The 23809-nt window shown below is 41.7% G+C and overlaps 1 protein-coding gene across 4 annotated transcripts in view; it reads right to left on the bottom strand.

The window, feature by feature from the left end:
* The window catches only part of LOC102938687 (zinc finger RNA-binding protein), an 86495-nt gene that overhangs the window by 21914 nt on the left and 40772 nt on the right, over window positions 1-23809 (bottom strand). For all 4 annotated transcript variants that reach the window (XR_005223320.2, XM_037885455.2, XM_037885454.2 and 1 more), the window contains exons 4-10: window positions 17851-18069; window positions 17462-17754; window positions 14872-15054; window positions 9733-9964; window positions 8518-8678; window positions 4416-4535; window positions 81-226 (exon numbers count right to left, since the gene is read on the bottom strand). Coding sequence is in view for 3 of the 4 variants with exons in the window: in XM_037885455.2 (XP_037741383.1) it covers window positions 81-226; window positions 4416-4535; window positions 8518-8678; window positions 9733-9964; window positions 14872-15054; window positions 17462-17754; window positions 17851-18069 (1354 nt within the window). In the remaining variant the exon portion in view is untranslated. The remainder of the gene's footprint in view (window positions 1-80; window positions 227-4415; window positions 4536-8517; window positions 8679-9732; window positions 9965-14871; window positions 15055-17461; window positions 17755-17850; window positions 18070-23809) is intronic.

Genomic DNA, 23809 nt, shown 5'->3' on the forward strand with positions numbered 1-23809 from the left:
AATTAACACAAAAGTATGAATCTTGCAATATCCCATAAAATCCACATTTCTGTGAAAGTGATCTCCAAGGGAGGACTCGCCTCATTTCCATGTGCCAACGCTGCTCTTCCTCTCTGCGTCTCTTTACCATATCCTTCTGTTTCTGCTTTTTCATCTTCTCCTCATGCATTTTCCGAGCTCGGTTACTGGGCTTGATCTCAACTGGTAGATCTGGGTTTACTTTCTTCTACAAGGAAGTTACAACACATTTTAGAAAATCTTAAAAACACTATCACAAAGCTAGTAGAGTATCAATATTAAAAAAAAGTCTACTACTGTAGTTCCATGATTCAAGTGTTAATTAATAAACCTGACATTACACTTGGGTTTTTAGATACTGTTTGATGACATGTTGTATAACGATAATTTGTACCATCTCTTAATTAAGAGAAACAGCCATGGGCAGCTGTAACACGTAGTTAAACCCCTACCCCCAGAACAAGGAAGCCTTTGTAAACTATTCCAGTTCCCAGCATCAATTGCCAAAAAGACCTATCCAAAACAGATTTAGGACAAAGGGTAAAACCCAAGGGTAAAACTTAAATGCCTAAAATTAAACACCTAAATAAAAGTGGCCTGATTTTCAGAGATGAGCATCCGCAACTCCCAATGAAGTAAACTGGAGTTTATGGATACTCAGCACCTCTGAAATGAGGCCCAAGGTGTCTTAAATAGGGAGCCCAAAATGGAAATACCCAGGTTTGAAAATCTGGGACCAAGTCTCCAGCTTCACATAAACCCAAGCTTTGAACCTGACATGTTTCAAAAGCAATATTCAAAGGCCTAACCCAGGAATAATATTAAGTACATTTCAATGTTCTGGGAATAATTCTTCTAATCTGACTTTATATTAATGCAGCCTCATTTAAGTGAGAAATATCTGCTTGAATATGGGACATGAGTTCTTAAAAGTTCTTTATTTTCTGCTGCTTCTTTTTCACCTTAAATCAATGTTGTTTGCAACATTTCCACAGCAACCAAATGTTTGTGATGTTGCATTTGCTGGCAGTGGAAGAGATGCTACAAACAAGAGTGGTAATTTCAGTCAAAGAACAAGCAGCTGGACCAGACGAACACATAGCAAACAGAGCTCATGTTCTCATGTAAAGGGCTGTGACTGATTAAAGCACGAGCAACTGAAAATAGAAAAAAAAAATGTGGACAGGCAACCAGAACGTTTTTTCATCTCAGAGCTTTTTAAAGTCCATCAGTCTTGCTAATAGTCAGTGTAAATGAGAAATCTGCTCGTTACTTCTGAACGAAAAGGCAGAATATTTTTACTCTGTGTAGGCTTCAAAATATTAGTAAGATAAGGATTGGCCAGTTCTGGACTTGACAATGGCATGACTTCAAAACAATGTGTTTGATCGAATGGACAATTTGGGGGTAATAATGATCTAAAGAGCCTAAACTTGCTTCCAAGAAATGTTACTTCAACAGGAGTTGGAACAGGCCCAGATGACAAAATATACTCCATGTACCACTCGGTCAATAGCCAAATATGCTTTGCCATCCAAAGAGACCAACTGAAGATGGCCTAAAGAGGTTTTAACCTAAGAATTTTAAAATATGCTTTTTAGGTCCCTCTGTGCTCGATTTAAATGGTGTTTGCCACCCCCAACATATTGTAACATATAGCACTCGCAAAGCTTGTAAAATGCTGTGTGTTCACTAAAAATATTCCTAAAATGGAGCGTTGCCCATCAGTGCTTAAATGCAATGTTAAGGTCAACCAATGCAAGAAAGAAGTTAAAATGGTGAAGATGAATCCTTCTGATATAAGGAACTCAGACCCACCAAATGACTTAAGCCTACAAACAGTGACTGTATTCACTTACACTTGAATCGCCAAAGTCAAATTGAGTTTGATGGATTCAATTTTTTGTGGTATGTGCAACAACTTTGGCTTCACATTAATAATTCCAATAATTGTATTATCATTGAACAGAATAAATCCATCCCACGCATGTCCACTGGTTAGTGGTTAATTTGTATTATAACATCACTCCCTGGATTACAGTGCAGAATGGTTAAGTACAGGTGGGATAGTCGTCTACAGTTACTTCATTTCATGAAATACCAATCAAGGTCACCATCTACTGGCCACTTACTTACAACTTCAAGAACTTTAGTATAGCAATCCACTGTCGTCTTCAATTGTTAGGAAGTCAGCCTTACCAAAGGCTAATTCTTTTGTGACAACAAGTTTGGGCAGAGTTGCTACCAACAATGGACTGAGCATGTGGAAACTTGACTCAATGCCATAATATTCAGAATGGGACAAAAAAAAACCCCACCACACTCAAAGAGACCATCCAAAGAGACCAACTGAAGATGGCATAAAGAGGTTTTAACCTAAGAATTTTAAAATATGCTTTTTAGGTCCCTCTGTGCTCGATTTAAATGGTGTTTGCCATCCCCAACATATTGTAACATATAGCACTTGCAAAGCTTGTAAAATGCTTTGTGTTCACTAAAAATACTCCTAAAACGGAGCTTTGCCCATCAGTGCTTAAATGCAATGTTTTTTTGTTTTTGGTACATTTTTGATACATTCCTTTTGACATTAAATGGCTGTTTCTGAATAAAATTTGCTCCTTCCATGGAAACCAGATTCTGTTGGGTTTGTTTTAATGAATCAGAATAATGGGCGACTGGGCAGTAACATCAAGCTTGCAAACTGACTGCCATTTCGCTAAAGGAGGAGGAAACAGTTGGGAGCAACAGGCCATTTGCAATACCTCCTGCTGGGCATAGAGAATGTAAGTATCCTTGTTGTCATTTAATATCATGGGAGTAAATGGTGGATATGGAAATTCAGCATTTAGTCTCGGAATAAGTATCTTTAACTACTGATCTTAAAGTTGCCTCCAGTGATCACAAGATCTTTCCCTCTCCTCCCTGGAAGAAAGTATCACTAAGCACCTTCATATATGTCCAAATAGCTATGCAAGACTCATTTTGCTATTGACCAGTGCATTCTGAATTAGTGCTGGGAAGTTGCAAACTGTTGGCCACACTATTTCAGGTGCCTGAACTGCAATACTCCTTGTAAGAGGATGTCTAATTGGTCTACTGCTCCACTTAAAGGCAGAAAGAGAAGACAGTCATTCCGGACAATTGCTCTGGGGGAGAGAGATGGTATAGCTACTCTCTTCAAGAAACTATTAGCAAAGGGGAAGGGAGAGAGATCAGGAATTAGCTCTATTGGATAATTCTCAGAAATTTTTGTACACCTATTTACTAATTGAAAAAAAAAATCATTGGGAATTGTCTTTTCTAGAGTTAACATATTCCAGCAGGATGTCTGAGAACAGGCTGAATTGGTAATTTAACCTCACTTCATACAATATTATTTTATTCTTTTAGGGAGCAAGAATTTCACCCAGATGAAATACAAAACAAATGGTCAAAGTTGTGTTTTGAAAATCTCCATTCAGACATGCAAGATCTGGTTTCATTTTACACTAGTTTTGAAACTTAGACTTACTATTTGTTAAATTCTAACAAGATGCTGGAAAACACTTATTTCCTACAACAAAATCTACTCAAATCAATTACCACCTTCATTAAGGTTTCAGAGTAGCAGCCGTATTAGTCTGTAATCGCAAAAAGAAAAAGAGTACTTGTGGCACCTTAGACACTGACAAATTTATTTGAGCATAAGCTTTTGTGAACTACAGCTACGGATGCATTCAGTGGAAAATACAGTGGGGAGATTTATATACAGAGAACATGAAACAATGGGTGTTACCATACACACTGTAACCAGAGTGATCACTTAAGGTGAGCTATTACCAGCAGGAGAGCCAGGGGTGGGGTGGGGTGGGGACACCTTTTGTAGTGATAATCAAGGTGGGCCATTTCCAGCAGTTGACAAGAACGTCTGACAAACAGTGTGTGTGTGTGTGTGGGGATAAACATGGGGAAATAGTTTTACTTTGTGTAATGACCCATCCACTCCCAGTCTCTATTCAAGCCTAAGTTAATTGTATCCAGTTTGCAAACTGGAACAGTGGGGGGTGGGGGGGATAAACATGGGGAAATAGTTTTATTTTGTGTAATGACCCATCCACTCCCAGTCTCTCTTCAAGCCTAAATTAATCGTATCCAGTTTGCAAATTTATTCCAATTCAGCTTGTCTACACTACCTGCTGAATCGGTGGGCAGCGATCGATCCAGCGGGGGTCGATTTATCATATCTAGTATAGACTCGATAAATCAACTGCTGAGCGCTCTCCCGTCGACTCCGCTTGCGCTTCTTGTTCTGGTAGAGTACTGGAGTCGACGGGAGAGCGCTCAGCAGTTGATTGAGTGAAGCTACCACCATGCAAGTCCCTTTGTTCAGCACCATAACAGGATGTCCCCATTCACACCTTGTACTGGAGCCGATGCCTACGCCCCTTTAGGTGCATGTCCTTGGCATTAGGATCGTTGAAACTGCATTCGCAGAGCTTACAGTGAAACCGGATCATTCTTCCTTCATCATTGTGTACCTGAGACAAAATATGTAATTTAATATTTATAGGCACTGTTGGTGGCAACAACGAAATTCTCTTGCATTTAAGAAGAGCCTTACATCCCAGTGGAGCCTAAGGCACTTTACAAACGTAAAAGTATGTGCATTTATCCATTACTAAAATTCAGTCAACTCTTGGGTGAGACACAGCATCTATTTAATAGCTCACAGTGACACTGCAGAGCTGTTTAGGACCGGAAGAGAAGATACAACATTCAATTTAAACTGTAGGAGAAATTTAGGGAGGCCCAGAATAAGCACATGTATGAAGAAATGTAACCTGAACATTAGGATTAATACTTCTGAAAAGCACCATGACAACTTTCATGAACACATATGGTCTGGACCTCAGTTTTATGGCTCATCTGCAATGTGGGCTCTCCAGCCGCACAACAGACCTCAGCACCATGTTAGGGTTCTAGTACAGTCATGACTCAAGTAAAGAGCATCATCTACTGAATCATGACTACCAGCACTGCTTCTTGCAGCCCCAACATGTTCCCAACCTTTCTTAGCTCGTGATTCTCAACCACATAACACCTCCAAGCCATAAATGATTCTTAAACTTTAAAAACTGTTTGCTGTTCATCCACTATTTGTTTATAATCTTACCAAGGATGGGAAACAGGACAACACTGAAATAAATAAAATTTCACTGGAAGTCATACAGACGACATTTAATCCTGATTTCCAATCTAATTCTACAGAACTGGGGATTCAAGAGCAAGGGAACTTTTTAAAGACTAATTAAAACATTAACAGTTTAATGTAACCAAATAATTTTGATACTTGGCACATCCTCATGAACTGTATGCAGGCAGAGCAGAGACAAAGTTCTCAAACAAGGGCTCCTTAATAGGCTGTCTAAACGCTGCATTTGGGTGCCCAAATGTAGATGTGAAAATTGGGCCACAGTAATTCAACAGCAAATGATGGAGGGCACAGAATGAAGCCAGCAGCTAGATCAGGGGTCGGCAGCCTCTGGCATGCTGCCCAACAAGGAACAGCCGCAGGGAACAGCGAATTGTGGCCACTGGGAGCTGCGGGACGGGGGCCATGCCTGCGGATGGTCAACATAAACAAAATGTCTCGTGGCCCACCAGCAGATTATTCTGATAGGCCACGTGCTGAAGGTTGCTGACCACTGAGCTAGATGATTTTTCTCAGGGTGCTCAATGTTGAAAATACATAGAATCATAGAATCATAGAATATCAGGGTTGGAAGGGACCCCAGAAGGTCATCTAGTCCAACCCCCTGCTCAAAGCAGGACCAAGTCCCAGTTAAATCATCCCAGCCAGGGCTTTGTCAAGCCTGACCTTAAAAACCTCTAAGGAAGGAGATTCTACCACCTCCCTAGGTAACGCATTCCAGTGTTTCACCACCCTCTTAGTGAAAAAGTTTTTCCTAATATCCAATCTAAACCTCCCCCATTGCAACTTGAGACCATTACTCCTCGTTCTGTCATCTGCTACCATTGAGAACAGTCTAGAGCCATCCTCTTTGGAACCCCCTTTCAGGTAGTTGAAAGCAGCTATCAAATCCCCCCTCATTCTTCTCTTCTGCAGACTAAACAATCCCAGCTCCCTCAGCCTCTCCTCATAAGTCATGTGCTCTAGACCCCTAATCATTTTTGTTGCCCTTCGCTGGACTCTTTCCAATTTATCCACATCCTTCTTGTAGTGTGGGGCCCAAAACTGGACACAGTACTCCAGATGAGGCCTCACCAGTGTCGAATAGAGGGGAACGATCACGTCCCTCGATCTGCTCGCTATGCCCCTACTTATACATCCCAAAATGCCATTGGCCTTCTTGGCAACAAGGGCACACTGCTGACTCATATCCAGCTTCTCGTCCACTGTCACCCCTAGGTCCTTTTCCGCAGAACTGCTGCCTAGCCATTCGGTCCCTAGTCTGTAGCGGTGCATTGGATTCTTCCATCCTAAGTGCAGGACCCTGCACTTATCCTTATTGAACCTCATCAGATTTCTTTTGGCCCAATCCTCCAATTTGTCTAGGTCCTTCTGTATCCTATCCCTCCCCTCCAGCGTATCTACCACTCCTCCCAGTTTAGTATCATCCGCAAATTTGCTCAGAGTGCAATCCACACCATCCTCCAGATCATTTATGAAGATATTGAACAAAACGGGCCCCAGGACCGACCCCTGGGGCACTCCACTTGACACCGGCTGCCAACTAGACATGGAGCCATTGATCACTACCCGTTGTGCCCGACAATCTAGCCAGCTTTCTACCCACCTTATAGTGCATTCATCCAGCCCATACGTCCTTAACTTGCTGACAAGAATGCTGTGGGAGACCGTGTCAAAAGCTTTGCTAAAGTCAAGAAACAATACATCCACTGCTTTCCCTTCATCCACAGAACCAGTAATCTCATCATAAAAGGCGATTAGATTAGTCAGGCATGACCTTCCCTTGGTGAATCCATGCTGACTGTTCCTGATCACTTTCCTCTCCTCTAAGTGCTTCAGGATTGATTCTTTGAGGACCTGCTCCATGATTTTTCCAGGGACTGAGGTGAGGCTGACTGGCCTGTAGTTCCCAGGATCCTCCTTCTTCCCTTTTTTAAAGATGGGCACTACATTAGCCTTTTTCCAGTCATCCGGGACTTCCCCCGTTCGCCACGAGTTTTCAAAGATAATGGCCAAGGGCTCTGCAATCACAGCCGCCAATTCCTTCAGCACTCTCGGATGCAATTCGTCCGGCCCCATGGACTTGTGCACGTCCAGCTTTTCTAAATAGTCCCTAACCACCTCTATCTCTACAGAGGGCTGGCCATCTCTTCCCCATTTTGTGATGCCCAGCACAGCAGTCTGGGAGCTGACCTTGTTAGTGAAAATAAATATGGGCCTACCAAATTCATGGCCCATTTTGGTAAATTTCAGTCATAGGGTTTTAAAAATCAGAAATGTCATGATTTCAGCTATTTAAATCTGAAATTTCACAGTGTTGTAATTGTAGGGGGTCCTGACCCCAAAAGGGGTTGTGTGTGCTGGGGGGGGTGGGAGGGGGCAGGGCACAGTAAGGCTATTGTAGAAGGGGGTTGTGGTACTGGTACACTTACCGTTGCACAGCTGCTCCCTGCAGATCTGGGCCTCAGCCGCCACTGTCCGACCGCCCAGCTCTGCAGGCAGCAGCATAGAAATAAGAGTGGCAATACCATACCGTGCGATCCTGACTTCTGCGCTGCTGCTGGTGGCGACTCTGCCTTCAGAGCTGGCTCCTGGCCTGCAGCCACTGCTCTCTGGCTGCCCAGCTCTGAAGTCAGCTTACAAGTAAAGGTGGCAATACTGCAACCCCCCTAAAATAACCTTAGGATCACCCTGCAACTCCCTTTTGGGTCAGGACTCCCACTTTAAAAAATGCAGGTCTCCCCCCTGAAATCTGTACAGTATAGGGCAGCATTTCTCAAACTGGGGTCCGCGGACCCCATAGCATCCACATGGGCACTCCAGCGGGTCCGTGGGCCCTGCTGATCAACTCCTCCCACTCCCAGCGCCTCCTGCATGTCACAGAACAGTCGTTCCCCGACGTGCAGGAGGCGCTGGGAGGGAGAGGAAGGAGCAGGGATGGGCACACCTGGGGGAGGGGTGGAAAGAGGCGGGGGAGGGGTGGAGCGGCGGTGGGAAGAGGAGGGGCAGAGGTGAGGCCTTGGAGGAAGGGGTGGAGTGGAGGCAGGAGCCTGGGGCTGAGCAGTAAGCTTGGGGGTCCATGAAAAATTTAAAATCAAAATGAGGGTCTTTGGGTCGCTAAAGTTTGAGAACTGCTGGTATAGGGTAAAAGCACACAAAAGACCAGATTTCATGGTCCGTGACGCATTTTTCATGGCCATGAATTTGGTAGGGCCATGTACATGCTTTAAGTATATTTGAACTTCAAAGCCTGACATTATACAGCTGTAAATGTGAGTGATTTGTGAAAAAAAACGGTTAAGCATTACCTCTTCCACATAGTCATGTCCCACAGGTTGTACATCAAGTAAACCCCCTGGGCCATCCCCAGAGCCATCATGCGTGGGCTGTTCATTTTGTAGCTCTAATTTTGGTTGCGTCACCTTCACTTCCTCCAATTTGATGCTTGTTGCCTGAAGCTTATTATTCCCTGTATAAAGAGGTGGATTAATAACCAACCTGATTTCTTACAATCTGTGAAAGTACCCTTATCAGAACCTGTATTACAAATCCACCATGTCATTGTTAATTTCTCTTTATAATGCCAAATGACAATATCCCATGGCTAGTCCTGTAGGGCTTTTTTGTCATTATGGCAGCTGCCAAAAATATAACTAGATAAGATGTATGGCTCCACTATACAATTTCTATGACACCAAGAAACCACATATCTATAGTAATAATTAAAAGTTACACATTGATAGTCAAGTGGAAGTTTTTCTTATCAGCCTTCCATTCAGACTACAAGTCTTCACTATTTTATGACCAATAGTTAAGTTTAAAACAAACAACATCTACTATGAATGAGCAGACTAGACTACTATAAAGATAAGGAAGTTCTTTTAATAGTAGCAATTCTTTTGAAAGAGAACAAGTGACAAACCTGAACTTCAATAACTACAGTTCTTAAAGATTAACTTAAATACAAAACAATTTAAAGAAGCAAAGGCTCAATGGTGAGAGATTTAAAAAAATCAGTTTAATATCAAGAGTAAGAAGGATTTCTACAGATTTCAACAACATATAATTCCCAGTGTTTGATATTCTGCTAAAATACTACAGCCAAGCGATGCAACTTTCAGACAGAAGCCCTCCCTCTATTTCCTCACAGCAGGTTTCAAAAGAAAAAAATAAGCAAATATGGAAGACATCAGATTTGTAAAGAAACACACAAAAATCCCTGTTCTGTTTCTGGAACACTTTTGGAGGCAGAGGGGGAAGATGAAAGCTACAGTTTTAGATTTTAGAAGCCAAATGGTTAAAAATAATAAAAAAAAATTTTCAGTCATTTAAGGAGCTTGATGTACAATTACTTTTCCTTGGTCGGTTTTCCTGGATAATGATGGGAACATGAAAAGGCCCCACCTGCAAGCATTTGGAAGAATCATACATTTTAAACAAATTGTCATTTCTATATGAGGTGACGGATTTTAGACAATACATCAAAAACAAGACAGTTAAAAATGGATTTTAATGAGACATACCTGAAAATGTTATCTTGGATGCAACTGGTTTCTTCACTGGCACTGGCTTGCTTATGTTGCTTGCACTGTTAGTTGCTACAACTGCTGGTTTTGTTGGTGTAACAGATGTGGCTGTAGGGGCATGGGCAGCTGGCTTACTTGCTCCAGTGATGGTAGGACCTGAACCAGAGTTCACTACTACAGGCTCTACTGAAGGGATGGGCTTCCCCAATTTAGTATGCAATTTAACAACCTGAAATACATGCAGTGGTCATATGAAAGGGCAGGACTAAAAAGGGACAGAAGTTAACAGCAATACTATAAAACTTTCCCTTGGAAAGTGTATACATTCACCGAAAGACCGGGGTAATCTCCACATCCAATAAAAACATATAATAAAACTAAGTGATACTACAAACACACAAAAAGAAAAGGAGTACTTGTGGCACCTTAGAGACTAACCAATTTATTTGAGCATAAGCTTTCGTGAGCTACAGCTCACTTCATCGGATGCAAACACACATAAGATGAATTGCTTCACTGTAATATTATATTTATAACAGATCTACAGTTTTGTATGCAGTCCTGAAAGACAGAGCAGTACTCTGTAGCAAAATATTTAAAAAGTATTCAACTATTTTCCCACCAGGTGGCATGCACGCCCATAGAATGGCAGAGCATAACAGACATTAGTGCCTCAACTGCCAGGTCTTTTCTGAACAGATTACAGAACTTGCAATTGATCAGGGAGAACTGCTGCTGGGAAATGTCTCAATGTAGAGACTTTAACAAGAAACTTTCAAAGAATGAAAAACAATCTCTCCCCCTCTTCCCACCTGAATTAGAACTAGAAAACAGATATCTTCAAAAGAGATCATTTCACCGAGAGGAAAAATAAATTGCATTAAGCATGAGTTGCACGAAAAAGCCTGTCACCATTCATAGGGAGGGGAGAGAAAGAAGAGATAGGATGAAATACATCTGGGTTCTCAGAACAAAAATGTTGGTGGCCTCAGAGTGTGGCCACCAACTCTTGCTGGTGGCCTCTCTCATTTTTTCCTAAAATACTTACTTAAGCTTTAGGAAAAAAAATAAATATGCACATAGACACTTCCAAATCATTGTAATTTATTTATTGCTAGCTAGTAAGTCCATTGTGAAAAGGGATATTAACAAACATACAAGTATCACTTTTCACAGCAGACTTACTCAAACCTGGGGACAAATTAAGCCCTGGATGGAGGCCAGGGGAGGCAGTGGGGGGCTACAGCTTGAAGCCCTGCTGCCGGAGCCTGCGGCCTGCTGCCACGCAGCTGGAGCCCAAAACCACCCCACCACCCCAGGGCTGAGGCCCAAAGCCTGAGCCCCACCACCGCTGGGAAGGTGGGGAACTCACTGGGTGCCTGATCTTCCAGTGTTGTGCCCAAGTGTCTCCAGAGTGGGGCAGGGCCCAACCCCTGCTGGCAGCTGAAATGATCAACACCAAGGTGGGGCATCCAGAAGCAAAAGGGAGGGGGCGCTACTTTGTCCCCCATACCCAGCCAAGGAGGCTGTGGAGAGTCCAGAGGACTGGAAAAGAGCAAATACAGAGCCAACCTATAAAAAGGGAAAATAAGGTAAACAGTGAGGTGGGAATATTTGCAGATGATACAAAACTACTCAAGATAGTTAAGTCCCAGGCAGACTGTGAAGAGCTACAAAAGGATCTCTCAAAACTGGGTGACTAGGCAACAAAATGGCAGATGAAATTCAATGTTGATAAATACAAAGTAATGCCCATTGGAAAACAATCCCAACTATACATACAAAATGGTGGGGTCTAAATTAGCTGTTACCACTCAAGAAAGATCATGGCGTCACTGTGGATAGTTCTCTGAAAACATCCACTCAATGTGTAGCAGCAGTCAAAAAAGCAAACAGAATGTTGGGAATCATTAAGAAAGGGATAGATAATAAGGTAAAAAATATCATATTGCCTCTATATAAACCCATGGTACGCTCACATCTTGAATACTGTGTGCTGATGTGGTCGCCCCATCTCAAAAAAGATATATTGGAATTGGAAAAGGTTCAGAACGGGGCAACAAAAATTATTGGGATGTATGGAACAGCTACCATATGAGGAGAGATTAATAAGACTGGGACTTTTCAACTTGGAAAAGAGCTGACTAAGGGGGGCGTGACAAAGTTCCTGCTCTACGTTGGTGGGTCGTGCGCTTATTGGCGGATTTGCTCGCCTTGGAGCTTCACGGCAGCCCTCAGCTTGGCCATTTTTCTGAACCCACAGTCCAGGTCGACTCCTCTTGTGTCTGACCAGGAGTTGGGAGGATTTGGGGGGAACCAGGGCCCGCCCTCTACTCCGGGTTCCAGCCCAGGGCCCTGTGGAATACAGCTGTCTAGACTGCCTCCTGTAACAGCTGTGCGACACCTACAACTCCCTGGGCTACTTCCCCATGGCCTCCTCCCAACAACTTCTTTATCCTCACCATAGGACCTTCCTCCTCGTGTCTGATAATGCTTGTACACCTCAGTCCTCCAACAGTCCGCGTTCTCACTCTCAGCTCCTCTTGCCTCTTGCTCCTCACACGCACACCATAAACTGAAGTGAGCTCCTTTTTAAAACCCAGGTGCCCTGATTAGCCTTCCTTAATTGATTCTAGCAGCTTCTTGATTGCCTGCAGATTTCTAATCAGCCTGTCTTAATTGTCTCCAGAAGGTTCCTGATTGTTCTGGAACCTTCCCTGTTACCTTACCCAGGGAAAAGGGACCTACTTAGCCTGGGGCTAATCTATCTGCCTTCTATTACTCTCCTATAGCCATCTGGCCTGACCTGTCACAGGGGATATGATAGAGAGCTATAAAATCATGACTGGTGTGGAGAAAGTAAATAAGGAAGTGTCATTTACTCCGTCTCATAACACAGGAACTAGGGGCCACCAAATGAAATTAATAGGTAGCAGGTTTACAACAAACAAAAGGAAGTATTTCTTCACACAACGCACAGTCAACCCATGGAACTCTTTGCCAGAGGATGTTATGAAGGTCAAGACTATAACAGGGCTCAAAAAAGAACTAGATCAATTCATGGAGGATAGGTCCATCAATGGCTATTAGCCAGAATGGACAGAGATGGTGTCCCTAGCCTCTGTTTGGCAGAGGTAGGGAATGAGCGACAGGGAATGGATCACTTGATCATTTATTCTGTTCATTCCCTCTGGGGCACCTGGCATTGGCCACTGTCTGAAGATAAGATACTGGGCTAGATGGACCTTTGGTCTGACACAGTATGGCCGTTCTTAAGGACAACACAGGGAATTACAAACCAGTTAGTTTAACTTCAATACCCAGGAATGGTTTCAGAGTAGCAACTGTGTTAGTCTGTATCCGTAAAAAGAAAAGGATTACTTGTGGCACCTTAGAGACTAACAAATTTATTAGAATGTAAGATTTTGTGAGCTACAGCTCACTTTATCGGATGCAGGAAAGATACCCAGGAAAGATAATGGAGTAAATAATTAAGCAAACAATTTGAAAACACCTAGAAAATAAGGTAATAAACTACATTCAACATGGATTTGCCAAGAACAAAGCGTGCCAAACCAACCTAACAGCTTTCTTTGACAAGGTAACTAGCCTTGTGGATGGGTGGCAAGCAGTAGATGTGGTAATATCTTGACTTTAGTAAGCCTTTTGATAATGTCTTGCATGAGTTTCTCTCAAACAAACTAGGGAAATAGGACCTAGATAGACCTACAATAAGGTGGGTGCATAACTGGTTGGATAACCGTTCCCAGAGAGTAGTTATCAGTGGTTCGCAGGCAAGCTGGAAGGGCATATCAAGTGGGATCCTGCAGTGATCAGTTGTGGTCTGGTTCTGTTCAATATCTTCATCAATGATTTAGATAATGGGATGGAGACTACACTTATAAAGTTTTGAACAATACAAATCTGGAAGGGGTTGCACGTGTTTTTTAGGATAGGATTAAAATTCAAAACGATCTGGACAAACTAGAGAAATGGTCTGAAGAAAAGAGGATGAAATTCAATAAGGACAAATGCAAAGTACTCCACTCAGGAAGGAACAATCCGTTGCACACATACAAAATAGGAAATGACTGCCTAGGAAGGAGTACTGCAGAAAAAGATCTGGTGGTCATAGTGGACCACAAGCTAACTATGAGTCAACAGTGTAACACTGTTTCAAAAAAAGCTAACATCATTCTGGGATGTATTAGCAGGAGTGTTGTAAGCAAGACTTGAGAAGTAATTCTTTCGCTCTACTCTGCGCTGATTAGGTCTTAACTGGAGTAGCGTGTCCAGTTCTGGGCACCACATTTCAGGAAAGATGTGGGCAAACTGGAGAAAGTTCAGAGAAGAGCAACCAAAATGATTAAAGGCCTAGAAAACATCACCTGTGAGGGAAGATTGAAAAAATTGGGTATGTTTAGGCTGGGGAAGAGAAGACAGAGGGGACATCATAACAGTTTTCAAGTACATAAAATGTTGTTACAAGGAAGAGGGAGAAAAATTATTCTCCTTAACCTCTCAGGATAGGCCAAGAAGCAATCAACTTAAACTGCATGCAGCAAGGGTGGTTTAGAATCATAGAAGATTAGGGTTGGAATGGACCTCAGGAGGTCATTTAGTCCAACCCCCTGTTTAGGCTGGACATTAGGAAAAACTTCCTGTCGGGGTGGTTAATCAAAAAAATTGCCAAGAAAGGCTGTGAAATCTCCATCATTGTCTAACCTGCTCTTAAAAACCTCCAAACATCTCTCAGGGATGGTCTAGATAAAACTTAGTCCTGCCATGAGTGCAGGGGACTGGACTAGATGACCTCGCAAGATCCTTTCCAGTCCCATGGTTCTATGATAGCTGAGTTTCTGTTATTACGGTACCCAAGTACACTGCTTAGTGTTGAAGCAACCTGGTGCTGTAGTCTTTTGTGCTCCAGCCATTTCTGGATAGCCAGTCATCTACTGCAATCAAATATTGACGTGTAGGATATATTTCTACTTCAACTTTTTTTTAATCAGAAATGTTCCCTTGATATCCGTGAGCTACTGTGAACATTTTTAGAAAACCAGCATCCTCTGTAAATCAGATATTCCACACTATATTTCTGCATGAAATGTCCATGGTCCTGTTGTGCTCTCATACCTTCTGATGCTTTGCTCCCCGGATATGTGCTGCATATGCATCTGCTCCTGTGCAGGAGACATCACAGAGCTCGCATCGAAGCTGAGTCTGCACCCCACGAGGGCCACAGTTTGCCAGGTTACCTGTCTTCTGAGCTGCCTCTTTCTTTTTGTGCTTTTGTCCTTCCAAGTGCTCCCGGTAAGTCTGCAGTCAAACAGGGAAATACATTCTAAGCAGCTATGTGAAACACTGATATCATCCCAGCATTTCCTTGGAACCATTCATCTGCAAAGACAGGTCATAATCTGTCTAGTTTTAAGGGTACAAATGTGTGCAACTCAAAGCCTTTTTGTGGAGTGTCCCATTCATTAACACCACTCACAGCAGCAGCATCTAGAGGCATTCCCAGGCAGGTGAAGCAAACAAATTCTTTTATATATAGTGCTTTACTTCCTCCAGAAGACAATGTCCAACTACAAAACCCACTTAGGCTTAGATAACCACAATATTTACAGGACAATAGGAAGAATGGTTTAAGTATTTTTAATACTAGTTTTTAGAAGTGTCTAGCACATTTCATTATCATTATACAATGGGTAAACTGGTCTCTCTCAGAGGGCATTATTTTACTGATATTTGATTGGTCTTCTTGGTAGGAAGCAGACAGAGAATACATGTCACCATCAGAATTAAGGGACAACTGAGCTTATTATAATTATTATAAAGGTAACTAATATTATTTTTTTAAAAAAATTATGAGTTTAACAATGATTTAAAGCATTCCTACAAGATGGTCAAGAAATGTTACCAGGCCAGGAACAAATCTACTCACCTGCCCTTTATCATCATCATGATACTGGGAGGTAGGGAAGTGGAACCCCAGTATTTTACTTACCCACTAAAAAAAGAATTACAGTTTGACCCTGGTGAATGGACAAACAGAATTTTGCAATGCTAGCTTTAAAGTAGTATTAAATGCTATATTAGCCAATCTAAAAGAATTAGTTTCCGAAACAAAACTCTAAAAAGCTCAGATTTTCTCATTCATTCCAATAGCAAGATGCATTTCCCATGGCTTGATTATAATTGATAATTATTTATAATAATAATTATTATAATCATGTTAAAATGGCAGCTCCCTTTACTGGATTTAATAAGCTTTCAGGCTAAACATTTTGGAGCAGGGACCACTTCCTTTGTATTTATACAGCACCTGAAACATTGGGGCTCAATCCTGATTTAGGCAATGTTAGACAGAAATATTTAATAATTAGCTTCAGTTTTATTCAGTTAGAAGCAGTGGACAGAATATTACTACTACACTGCAGAGTCTCTAAGCAGTGTAAGAATTTTCCACGCTTTCAGAGCTGGACAGTCTGATTGTTTATATGCTACATTTTACTGTCACCATGAGAGAAGGATCCCACCACAGAAGTCTATATGGTATTTCTTAGGATTGCTCTTGTTAAAACCTTGTAGGACAGTTTATAAGAGACAATAATTTCTCTCCCAAAGGACCCTGTCTGCTTCTTCAGTTAAATGCTATATGCTCTAGCTAAGCAGAGAATTCCAAGAACAAAGGCAGACAAACACCACTTCACATTTATATTCAAGCCTATTCTTCTTCTTTTTTAAATAGCACCCTAAGAATGCACTAGTGTCTGACAGTAAAAACACAAAAATAAGACCCCTGCCTCAAGTAGCTAAATCTAAATTTGAGACAAGCCACAATGAGTGAGAACAACAAACAGAGCAGAGGGAAGTTACGGCTTTAAAAAAGGTCAGGCATTTACACAGGCATATCTAATAAACACATGTCCAATAAAATCAGTATTTATAAAAACTTAAAACAGTGTCTTGGTCAATAGCTTGTTCCAAATTTTCTTTCCACTATATAGGTTTAAGTCTTAGAGAACCTGCTGGCTCATTAAGTATCTTTCCTCACACCTTGACTGAGTTGCGGGGAAAGGAGCTAACCAACGGAGGGCAATATGTTATCCAGTCCAGAATTCAGCCACTAGAAAGCTCCATAATGCCAAACAAACTGGAAAAGTACAAACTAAGGTCAGGGAGACTAGGCTGATGAAAGAGACATATAGGTTGCCTATGAGCAGAGATGCAGCAGGCTGGAGGCAGCAGCCTGGGAAATGGCTGTGGAAAGGTGGCCAGGCAGCCTAGGGCACAGGGTTAGGGAATGTTTTGATCTTTATTGGAACTGTCAATAGTAGTTGGGCCTAGGATATTTTCACTCTTTATTTCTGGCAGTTGTAGCAAAATAATCCTGCATTAACTACTTAAAATCTGAGCGCTAATGAAAATCCACAGAAAGGTAGAGTCTGTACAGTCTAGTGCCTGGAGAGCCTACAGCGTTTGCCTCCAAGCTCACAGTACATCCAGCAAATAACCAGACCCTTAGATAAAGCTTGCATACCACAACACTAGATCTTGCAATAGTGGGGGATTTGTTACATCTATTTTCTGAGATGTTTCACCGTTAAGTCACTGAAGAGGACGTACTGCAGATCAATAGAACATCATCTGCTAAACTATATGACTGGGGAGGAAGTGCAGGTTATATAGAGTGGACACATGGGTAAAGGGGATTGCTAACCTGTGGACCAGCACAGCTGATCTTGCAGATGTCACAGTAATGAAGCTGAGGCTGTTTAGGGGGCCCTTTGGGTTTCAGCTGTTTGTTTTGAAAAGGTGGTTTTTTGCTGAAGCTGTTGCTAGAGTTGGTGGTGGTGCTGTTCCCTGTGCTGCTCCATGAAGAAGAGCTCGTGGATTTCGGTTGCTGTGGGAGGGGTGGCGGCTGCTGATGCTGGGCCTGGGGCTGCTGAGGTGGTTGATAGTAAGTGCTAGCTGCTGTGTACGCTGTGGCATCATAACTGGAGTAATTTGACCCTAGCAGGCAGAAAGAAAAGGGAGCAATTTTATGAGGGTTACAGTCTAAACAAAGAGAATTACAGTGCAACACCTGCATGACAGCTATCTCCTTACCAGAGTATGATGCAGAAGTGGAGTTGTATGAAGAAGAGGGGGTGTACGAGGAGATGGAGGAGGCAGATGCATTCTGCTGAACAGTTGTTACTGTTGGGTAGGCACTGTAGCTTGAGGATGTGGCGCTCACTGTTTGAACTGGCTTAATTGTAGTCACCTGTCTCTGGGGCTGGCTCTGACTATAAATACCACTAGATTGACTGTAGCCACCTTTGGAGCCTAGAAAGCAAACACACAAGCTCATCCTCTTGCAAAACTGAAGACAGATACATGTGCTTCTAAACTATTACAGTCACCTCTCTTCAATAATAGTATATAATTGCTAAACAAGACACTGGAGATGTTTAGCAATTGGGTACAATTTACATGATGAGAGACTGCAAAACATATTAGGCTGAAAAGAAGTGAAAGATACGGATGAATAATTTGATCAGTCCTTCCCTTTTCCATTCTTTCATAATAAAAAAGCATGAGGTCACTCAGATTAATAGCAGGCAAGTTTAAAAACTACAGTAAACGAGGGGAGATTTTTTTTTTCCTTACCTGTAAGTTTGGTTTCTCATAGTGGAACTCACAGCTGGGTAGGTTCCACCCACTCATCCCTGGAGGTAGATGCTCTGATTTCAGGTGTAAAAGGGAGACTCCAATAACCAGTTGCAGGACAGGAGACACCCCTGAAGATCTATTCTCAAGCTTTCATACAAATTGGTTAAAACTGGAAAGAGATATTTTTAATGCACCAAATAAGACACACTCTCTTCTTAAAACAATAGATGATTATAAAAAGAATTCATACTTTAAAAACTAGACCTAGGAAGGGTTCCTCTGGATTGATGGATGTCCCCACTATGAGAAACCAAAAATTTTCTTCTCTCATTCACAAGGACCATCCAGCTATCCAGAAGACTCACTGCTGGGATCTAGCAGGCAGTAAGGAAATGAATGTTGTCAGAAACAAGATATTGGCCAAAAGGAAGGCAGGGAACATTACATGCACTAGAATTTTTTAATTAAGCTATTAAATATCAGACGCAGCTTGTTGAACCCTATTGCTGAAGGCTGTATCAGTGTTGGATGAAAGAACACACAGAGACCATGTAGTTGCCTTGCCATGTAGTTGCCTTCAAAGCACCATTGCTTTCTGTCCAGGAAGAGCTCAGCCTTGTTGTGTGCATCATAAATCCTTTGAAAAAATCTTTATTAGGTGTGAGGTACCCTTGGCTTCATTGCCAGTCTGATCCATATGGAAATTGTAGCCTTTGAGGTTTTCTTGCCTATCTTGTAGCTGCCTTGTATGGCAAACAATGCATCTGACTTCTATGATTTGGCTCTACCCAAGTAGCATTTTAGAGTGCTCCAAACATGTAGGGTATATGCAGGAATTTCAGTTGGTCTGGGACAAAAAAGAAAGAAAGGCAATCTCTGAGACAGAAAGATAAATTACCTATGGGCACAACATTTGTAGCAGGTCTGAGGACCATTTTGTTTGGAAAAATATGCAGATACTGCTCAGATAGATAATGCTCCCAAACAGTAAAATTTGATCTGCTGAGACACAAATAAGGCTGTTTTGAGGAAATGTATATAAAAGAATATTTGGATAAGGGTTTACAGATGGCTTTGTTGTAGCTTGTAGAACTAAGATTATATTCCAAATTTAAAATATATGAAATATTCTTGGGAATAGATACAGCTTTTAAGGAATATGTCACATAACAATGGGGAGCATTACTGTTAACTTCCTTCCTGAAATCAGACATCTTAGCGCTGAAAGTGGAATAGACAGGAAAATAGGACTTAAGCCTTACTTGAATCTGGCCAGAAGGAACAGTGATATGGCTGAACTGGAAGGTGCCAGAGGCGGTCTGTGTAACCCATACCCACTTGGCATGGTGCTCTGTCCCCCTCTAGTGGTGGCTAAGTTACATAGAGGTGGATAAGCTTAATACAGCCTTGGACATTAGCAGAGTCTTTTTAGCTCCAGCAGTAAAGTCTGGTGCAACAAGACCCAGAAGTCCAGGTTCGACCCCTGCTTCCAATAACCCACACAGGAGAGTGGTGTTACATCTATAGCGTACAGTCTACACTAAAGGAGAAAATATGTTCAATAAGACCAGAAGGTAAAGTTCTTCCTAGATAACTAACCTCAGATTCCAAGCATTCCAGCCTCAAAAGATCTGGACGGAGGAGAGAGGTTGGAAAGCTGGGGTGCTTCTCTGCATCCAGTAAAAAAACCAAAACCATCAGGGCCAAAAAATGACTAAGAACCATTCTTGCTTTGTCTAATTGACTTTTCCTGGCACCTTTGGTTAGAAGGTATATAGGAGTTAGCCAGTCCATGAGATGAAGGTGGTGTCCATGTGGCAAGAGCCTCTCTGGTGCTTTGAGAAGATCTTAATGGTCCTGTTTGTCTGAGAGACAGAGAGATCCAAGTGTGGGGCATCCCAGGCTGATATACATTTCAGAACACAGTCTGATCTAGCTCTCAGTACTCTAGGGACAGTCGATGGGTTAGCCAGATGGCTTGATGGTTTAACTTTTTTGATGGAAGTTGCTTTGATTGCTAGCTACAATAAGTTTCATTGTTTGTGTCCTTTAACAACAACTTTTGGCACCTCCCTGTTGGTGCACATAACCATGGCTCTCCCTATTATCATCGGTTTCAGAGTACCAGCTGTGTTAGTCTGTATCTGTAAAAAGAAAAGGAGGACTTGTGGCACCTTAGAGACTAACAAATTTATTAGAGCATAAGCTTTCGTGAGCTACAGCTTATGCTCTAATAAATGTGTTAGTCTCTAAGGTGCCAGAAGTACTCCCTTCCTATTATCATCATCACTCTACTAAAACTGGGCATTATTTTCAAATAACTGAAACTGCTTTGAATTTTAGACAGTTATGTTTAGGGTAGTCTCTCTTTTTGAACATTTGCAGTACGAGGGTTCACATCTCTCTTGGGCACCCCAGCTTGACAAGCATTTTCATCATCTTGAGCTGGTGTGGTTCTGAATGAGGTTTGCCTGCCAGGAGCTTTCCCAACACCAGAACTACCATTTTCATGGGAGTGCCAACACATGATCCAGTTATGTAGCTGGAAGTTCCAGGTCTGCCAGAGGAGAGTTTACAGAGGTCAGAGGTAAATAATTTCCCGTTAAACAGTTTCTACAAAACGACTAAGATTCTAGTCAGTTATAGTCCATACCATCATTTTTGATGATCTGTGATAAAGCTGAATTAGACAATACTACTACTCAAATTTGTCCATGGATAAGACTACAGTGCTGAAGGATGAGAGATACTTTGTCCTGAGATGGAAGTCATTCTGTGAGGGAATTCCATGAGCTTTTGGGATAGATAGTAAAACCATGTTGCTATAGAAGTTAAATTGAACGTGGTGATTCTTACAAGCCTTTCTGCATTTTGAACTGTTTTTTTTATTGAGTGTGTCAAGATAATGATAAATTTGTATCTCATAATTTGGACATTCCAAATACTATGACGTCTGAGAAAATTGTTTGGATGGGAAAATGGAGATAGGCAACGATTGGCATCTTGTTTCTGAATTTAAAAAAGTTCCGTTCAGTCTTGTTTTCCTAGTTCAGAGGAGAGAGAGATCCAGCAAAAGCCTCTAGTTTGTTTTGACATCACAACTCTGGAACAGTTTCCTGAACGTTGTTCTTGGAGAGGGACTGGAGCTACTGCTTTTAGTTTTTCTAAGTTCTGAATGGATTGTTGCACTGCTAATTTTTTAGTTCAATTTGAGGGGAAGAAAAGGAGGGGAAAAAAGGAGGAATTTGCTGAAACTCTATCAGATATCCTTCACTTATCACCTCTAGTCCCTATTTGTCTTGAGTTGTATCAACCCAGGCACCAAAACATCTTTAGGAATCCTCCAAAACAGCGAGAGGCCATGAGCTGGCACAGATTAAAGAGACTCTGAGAAGCCCTGTTCCTGAAAGGATCCCGGGACATCCTCATTGAGAGACTGCGTATATATTTCCCATGTATGAAGGCATGAAGAAAATTAAGAGCTGGTTATAAATACTGTAATGTCCATCCAAGTCAGTGGTCACAGTTCATGCAAGAGGTCCAATAGCCAGGAGATCCAATCCAAGGGAAATGTACAGTGTAGTAGCTGGTGGAGTCAGACAAGACAACAAGACAGGATGAGATGGGGGCAACAAGACAGAATCAAACGGGTCCAAGTAGCAACTAATGGGCAATGGCTTAATGCTCAGACAAGCCCTGAAAGTAAGCAGGAAGTTTTTATATATATATATATATATATATACACACACACACACATATATATAGTCACCAACCAGAGTCAAGATCGTGTGGCCAAACAGGAAGCAGAACGCTGGAAGCTGGCCCACCCAAGTCTGTGAATTCCCTGTTAACTGGATGAGTTGGTGTGGTGCGTTGGCCACGGTTGTTTTCCAAGAACCCAGTGGGCCTGGCTTCAAGACCAGGACTCGAGACCAGGCCCTAACAAATACAAACGTTGATATCAGGATTGACATCAGTATTTTAAAAAAAATGACTCCCAATGATCTTGCTGTTATGAAGAGACTGCTCAATGTTGAAGAGTTATTAAAGCTTTTTCTTGGGAACCTCCAAATAAAGATCAAATGAAGCTGGGTGAGATTTGAGCTAGCAGTCAAATCAATGGCCAACGTTCTAAACTACAAATTTCTTCTTGCTATAGCACTGCAGAAAAGTGATCTGTCAGAAAAATAAAACTTATGTCACAGCAAGCATTATAACTCAATGAAAGCTCTTCGTTATTTTGGACAGAGCTCTCAAAGCGAAGGTAGCTTTTTATCCATGACAGAGAATTCTTGAACAATACTATGCCAAGTCATTGAAGCTTGAGGCAACTCTTACTCCTCACTTTAGCATTTTTTAAAATTTAGAGGCCTTAATACCAGCAGTATGGACAGACACTCTTTCTGAAGCTGTAATTTGAAAATGTATCTGTATATGTCTTCCTAGAGCTTGTAGAGTTTAAAATAAGCCTTACAGAGGAACCTTTTGGCAGGTGAAGTCCTGAATCATGATTTTCTGAAGACACTAGTGAATACTGCATTACCCTTGGATTTCCTCATCCTGAGTGTATTTTTGAGAGACAAGAATGCTTCGTCAGCATTATCTGCACAGTGCAAGTTGTCTTCTTAAATGCAGTTCTATTCTGAAAAGCGGCTAAAAAATGTCATCATGCAGTTCCATGTTTATTGTGTCTCCATATCAAATTTATGCAGGTTAGAAATATTTCGTAACAGTCCTTCCAGCAAATTTCACACAGGCTATTAAAGTTGCACAGGTCTGAGGGCAGAATATGGCCTAGTATATGTATATATTACTGTCAGTGATGCACAAAGGGAAAAAATAACCCAGCTAGACTCCCAAGAGCCCAGGCTGAGTTTGCAGAGCGGACAGTCACACAGTATTTTTTTTCCTTTGTAAACTGAGCAAATATGATAATCAATGAGAGACGAACATGGAATCCAACAAAGTGTACATAACACAGAGACTCAGTTTCAGAGCAGAATTGCACTTTAGAAGCTGTCTAAATCATCCCGTTCAAAAGTCATCTGGCATCCAAGTCAAGGAGTTCACGTTTGCTTAAAAAGGAAGGAATTCTATACTACTAAGATTTTCTGGATTTTGCCTTCATTCCATCTTTCCTCTTTAGCAATGGTGGAAAAGAGGAAAGATGGCTATTCCTTTTGGATGAAAGGGATTAAGAGCTCTCAACTTTTCAACTTCATTTAACAAGTCGTTTTTGATGGAATTAAAATTTGGCCTTGAAGGGAAAACTTTAGTGTACTAAGATGGCAGAAGGATGGAAGTAGATGGCCAGACACTGCTGAGTTGACTTGCAGGCATATTTATGCTCTTTGGCAGCAATACTTTTAACAGATAGTTTGCTATCATTTGGCGAGGCCCTTGTCATCACAGC

The sequence above is a fragment of the Chelonia mydas genome, chromosome 25, assembly GCF_015237465.2.
Source record: "Chelonia mydas isolate rCheMyd1 chromosome 25, rCheMyd1.pri.v2, whole genome shotgun sequence".
NCBI lineage: Eukaryota > Metazoa > Chordata > Testudines > Cheloniidae > Chelonia > Chelonia mydas.